The sequence below is a fragment of the Artemia sp. Qi Xiang Cuo genome, chromosome 1 (assembly GCF_049724085.1).
Source record: "Artemia sp. Qi Xiang Cuo chromosome 1, ASM4972408v1, whole genome shotgun sequence".
Classification (NCBI taxonomy): domain Eukaryota; kingdom Metazoa; phylum Arthropoda; class Branchiopoda; order Anostraca; family Artemiidae; genus Artemia; species Artemia sp. Qi Xiang Cuo.
The window spans coordinates 50,846,562-50,852,561 of record NC_142794.1 but is presented as its reverse complement, the minus strand read 5'-3'; the positions used below and the strand labels follow the sequence as shown (position 1 = coordinate 50,852,561).

The following is a 6,000-nucleotide window of genomic DNA, read 5'->3' as shown; positions in this document are numbered from 1 at the left end:
ACCTATATCTATTCTCCCATTTTTCTCTAAGTTATATGAGAAAGTGGTACATGCCCAGTTAAGTTATTATATTGAAAAGAATAAAATTCTAATGGAAAATCAATTTGGGTTCAGAAAAGGGCTATCTACGGATATAGCAGTTCTGAAATTGGTTGATTGGATTAGTGATGCATTTGAAGCTGGTCTCATACCTGCAGGTGTGTTTTTGGAAATGAAAAAAGCGTTCGATACGGTGGACCACTCAGAGCTTATTCAAGCTCTTGACTCGATTGGGGTGAAGGGTTCAAGTCTGGAGTGGTTTTAATCGTATCTACACAATCGGTATAAGATAGTTCAGAATGGGTCATCTTTATCTTCAAAAAAGAAAGTAGAGTGTGGGGTCCCACAAGGGTCAATCTTGGGACCTCTACTTTTCATTATTTTCATTGATCGAGTGAAACATTACCTGTCAGAGGCTGGTGTCATCCTGTTTGCAGATGACACTTTTCTCTTTCTGGCAGCGCCTTCACTTGATGTTTTATATAATTAAATTCATAATGCAGTTTCTGAATTTCTAACTTTTTCTCAGCAAAATATGTTAACCCTAAACTTTTCTAAAACCTTTTTCATGATATTTTCTAGACTTTCTTCTAGTGCTGGAAATGACCATATCTCGGTTCATGAAATTGTGATAAAGAGAGTAGCAACAACGAAGTATTTGGGGTTTTTAATTGATGAAAACCTGTCGTGGAAAAACCATTCAAGTGCAATAGCTGAAAAATTAAGCAGAGGCCTTTGGGTGATGTGAAGAATTAAAAATCTAGTCCCAAAAAAGATCCTGAAAATGATTTATTTTTCTATATTTTACCCATATATTAGCTAAGTATGCTCTATATGGGCAAGTAATTTTGTTACATGTTTCAAAAGAGTACAAAAACTTCAGAATAGAGCTGTAAAATTATTATCTGAATTTGATGATTCTGATGAGGTTCCTGCTTATGAGCATTTTAAAAAGAATAAGTTAATGGATGTATCCCAAATTCGAGATTACCATGTCGCGATTTTCTCGTATAAATATTTGAATCAGCTGCTCACCCCTGCTTTTGAAAATATTTTTACTTTTAATAGAGACATTCATGATCATAATACAAGAAAAGCTGATGACTTAACTCATGAGTTTAGGAGCACCACTCGGGCATCTTTTGTGATTCACCATTATGGTCCCCATGTTTGAAATATATTGCCCGAGTGTGTGAAAAATGCGCCTAGTCTTTCGGCTTTCAAGTCACGGGCAAAGAAGTTTCTTTTATCTCGTGAGTGAATTTGGTGTTATGCCCACTCCAGGTTGTCATTCTATTTAAGGTATTTCCCCGATTTAGCTTGCTTTTTTTCTTTTTTCTTTTTTTTTCTTTCTATCTACTTCTTGTCTTTTCCTCTTTCTCTCTTTTTTCCTTTATTCCTTCATCCGATAATTTTCTTGTGTGTTGAGTAGCAAGGTATGAATGTTATTTTAATTATCTGAGAGTGATAACCTCTCTTGCCCTTTAAAGATTATTGTCTTTCTTGGCAGGCGAAAGGCTAATAGTGTTTGTTTTCTTTTTTAATAAATGTATATCTCATATCTCATATCTCATCTCATAAAAGACTATTTGGATTACATCAGACAACTCATTCACAGATTCTGAAAGGTGATATGGGCCTGTTTTCGTTAAAACTACGTAGGTCTATTTTCATGCTAAGATTCTGGCTGCAACCTATTAGGTTTAATGAGGGTAGACTAGCAAGAGATGCTCATGATCAGATGTTGAGTAATGTTTCGAAAATATTGTAGCTATCCCAAATTAGGTCATTACTAGAAAGAGTGGGAATGCCTTACTTATGGAATGACGGTCTGGGCTCCCGTGATCTACTCACAAATTTAGTAAGCCATGTACGATTTATCTTAGAGCGTCAAGAAATTCAGTATTGGCAAGGGCTGGTATTTAAATTCTGCTACATTGAATCATTATAATCAGGTTAAACCTAGTTTTGGAGAGGAAATTTATTTTAAATTCAATTTACCGGCTATGATTTTATGTCGATGGATTCAGCTTAGGGCGAATTGCCTTCCAATCCAGAGCAGGCAAATGGTGTTCGACAGGGGGATAGTACATCCTGATGGTCGGTATGTGTGTCCTCTTTGTAGAGATGACGACGAAGATTTGGACCATTTTCTCCGAAAGTGCCCGGTGCTCTCTGATTTAAGGGAAAATTACTTACATTGGATTGTTTTGCTGCTTCCTAAAATTTTACAAAGTAGTAATCCAACCACAATATTTCTTATTGGTGCGTACATAGAGAAGGGATTAGAAAGAAGGAAAAGTTTTTATAAGTAATTATTATTAATTATATGGAATTAAACTTATTTTCTCGATAATTTAACATAAGGTATTTTTCGCTATGTATCATGTTAATGTGTGTTTTGTAATTTGTTCTGTTGTGATTTCTTTATTTTTCATAAATTTTTGTGTGTACATGGCTCTTGGGCTTTTGAAATACACAATCTATCTATATATCTATCTATATGTGTGGGATAGTTTGAAAAGGTTTAAAATAAAAATAAAATATACTTTTGTATGTAATTAGTACGTTCTAGATTTATCTAATTTTTGTTTGGTGGCTTACGGTGTACTTAAATGACCATTTAAATCTTGAGTTTGTTATAATGACAATAAATGATTTGCTTCATTGGCTTGTTTGAATTCGAACGAATAAATATTTCGTTAAAATGAAAAGTTTTAATATTGCAGGCCTATATCAAACCCTGACACTTATTTTGCAGAAGATAAATGTGTTTTTTTAATGAATTTTTTTTTTCAGTTGATGAAAACGGGCAAAAGACTATTAGACAAAGAAATTTATTGCAACGGTGAACTTTATCAAAAAACATAAATTAGCAAAAAGTAACCAGAAGAACATATTTTCTCTGATGGACTATCCTTTCTCGGCCTATAGAACACACATCTAATCCAGATTTGTTCCAAAAAATTTCAATCCAAAATCATTAATAAATAATTATATAAGTTTAAATTTAAAAGAGGCTAAATCATATGAGTGGGCTCATTTTAGAGTGATTAAGTGGATTAAACCCTTTACAAGCATCATATAGTGGCAAATTCTCCTACCATAAAAATTTCTCTTGGACAACATTGTAAAATATGGATATACAAAATCCTATACTGTTTCATATTTTCAGGAAAACGCGAGTTTCGCGTACTTAAACAAATATGAGGATGGCTTATTTCCACCTATATTGAACCTATGTGTTACTTAGGCTGAGAAGCGATATATGTCTGTTCGCTTTTGGTGTCAATCTCGTTGCTTACTTTTATCTTAAATCATTTTTGGTAAAATATCACAGAACCACTCCTAAAGTTTATATAGAACAATTTATTCATACAAGACAGTGAACAAAAAAAAATATAAGAACAAAAAAAAGAGTAAAAAAATATGAAACAAAAAATAGAATTGAAGAAAAGTGTAAAATCTTTAAATATGAAACGCCTCAAATTATTCTTCTCGCTAGCCCATGCTTCCTTGGAATCTAAAGTTTTGTAGATTTATCTTACAGTTTCCTTTATATTCGTGATTTTTTTTTTGTATTTGGTCCATTTACTTCAAATCTATTCTGTTTCTCTTTGTAATTGTCCAACCGTTGAACAAGCCCCTTTATGCTTGTCAGATCTGATAGATTTTCTTAACTTCTTGCTACCTATTTGAAAAAATAGCCCCTGTCTTGTCTAGCAAAAATCATTTCTTTTCGTTTGAGAACAAGCGCAATTCCCATCTTATATCTAGAAAAATATTCAATCTATGTGTCGATTTGCAGACACAGCCTATGCAAATAGATTTTAATAATCTTTTTATTTGTAGTTCCGCTTTTCTTACCACATACACGGGCCACATATTGGTATGCTGGTATTGACCTATATAGAAGATGGCTACAGAACCAAGACAAGTAAAGATCGGCAAGAAGTTCTGTGGACTGAGCATCTTTCCAAGGGAAATGTATGGAGGCGAAAAGCAGTATCTCTACCCCAGGACATCAAAAATATGCAAGCTAAATTTATGATTATTTTTCTAATTTCCAGTTAGGCTATGAAGAATTCGAGCGTCTTAATGCAAATGCCAAAGAGTTTTCGTCCTATTATCGAACAGTTCGTAGTAACAAACTATAAGTAAGGAGCAACTCGGCTCAATAGTAACCGAAAGTCTGAAGTGTTACCCTTCAAAAGCTACGAGACTCAGAAAATATGCCTGATTTTTGAAAAAGGGAAAACACCCCTGAAAAGTTAAGAAATCTTAATGAAAATCGCACCATCTAGTTCAGCGTATCAGAGAACCTTATTGCAAGAATTTTAAATTTTATCTTTTTGACAGAAGAAAGATCATGGAAGCCTGTTTTTTTTTTTTTTTCTTCCAAGGGTGATCATATCGAATCAATGGTCCTAGAATATCGGGAGAGGGTTCATTCGAACGTAAATTAAAAGTTCTAGTGCTCTTTTAATGCGACCAAAAGATTTGAGGGGAACTAGCCCCCTTCCTATGCCATTTCCCCCAAAACCATCCGATCAAAATTTTGAGATGGCCATTCTGTTTAGTATAGTTTGAAGATTTAATAAATATGCCTTTGGAGTAAACAATAACCCTGCAGTCCCTGCAGAAAGGTCTCTAAGTTATGAATTTTGCCCATTGTTTACATAAAGTATGTGTTACTGGAAAATATACAGACATTTTTTTTTTGGGGGGGGGGGGCATTTTCATCTGGATGGACATTCAAAGTGAAGAGTTTTCCTTGGGGAGGGAAGTTTCTGGAGGTTGAACTTTCTAGGGAAAACTTTACGCCGGGAGAATTCCCCAGATTTCCAATACGGTACGAAATTCTTTTATTTGTCTTACTTTCTTTCAGCCGACTCAAATTTACCTGTGGAGATTTTAAGGGTAATTTTCCGTGGGAAATTTTCATTGGATTGGAATTATGTAGCGAATTTTTTAGTGGGGTGGGAGTTTCCACGGAAGAAATTCTCCATGGGTGAATTTTTTGAGGGAGCAACTTTCCACTGGGAGAGAGGGATTTCCGTTAAAACTTTTCCACGAAGGGAGGGATTTCTGGCATGATTTGAAAAATAGTGAGAAATTAAAGTCTTTTTCAAGTGAATGGAAGAATTTTTCAAGTGAATGGAAATGGAAGTGAATGGAAGGGAATCTTTTTCAAGTGAATGGAAGAATTGTGTGATAGGAAGAAGTTTTCAGTCGGAATCGTCCACAAGCTATGTTCCTGGCGGGGGGAGGATACTTAACATGAGAAGAACTTCCCATGTAGAGATTTTTGTGGAGGAGGGAATTTTCCCTGGAGGGGGAGCCGGATTTCCAGGCCTTATTTGAAAACGATCAGAAATAAAAAAAAACAAGTTTTTTCAACTGAAAGTAAGGAATGACATTAAAACTTAAAACGAACATAAGTTATTAGGTATATGCAAAGGTTGCCCTCTCCTCAAATACCTCACTGCTCATGATAAAATTTGACTTTGTGTCACAATTCTTCAGGAGAATGACTCCTGAAACACAAGGGCATTTAATTAGAACAAGAGGAACCATTTTTAAAAGTTCTAAGAAACTTTAGCGTGAAGAGTGAGGTATTGAGAAGGGGGTAGCCCCCTATTATAAGCAATAATTTCTGTTCGTTTTAAGGTTGATCCTTACTCTCAGTTGATTTTATTTTAATTTAATGCCTAGCAGAGGCATTAAATAAAAAGGCATTGTATATACTAAAAAGGCATAAGGCTTCAATATATTATTATTATTTATTTGTTACGAGCCACTTCTCATGGAAGGGGTGGTCCTATAGACTTTGGAGGGGGCTTATTCAAATGGAAATTCAAATTTTTAGAGCCCCTTTTTAAGAGTCAATTATGACTGGTGGGGAGCCCCACCAAGACAATGCCCCCCCCCCTCAAAGGACTACCGCTCAAAATTTTTAGA

General features: G+C 34.8%; 1 protein-coding gene across 1 annotated transcript in view; it reads left to right on the top strand.

The window, feature by feature from the left end:
* The window catches only part of LOC148956440 (ALK tyrosine kinase receptor-like), a 114,657-nt gene that overhangs the window by 24,480 nt on the left and 84,177 nt on the right, over positions 1-6,000 (top strand). Inside the window, exon 2 of the mRNA XM_089090926.1 lies at positions 3,892-4,073. Within this exon, the coding sequence (XP_088947052.1) occupies positions 3,892-4,073 (182 nt within the window). The remainder of the gene's footprint in view (positions 1-3,891; positions 4,074-6,000) is intronic.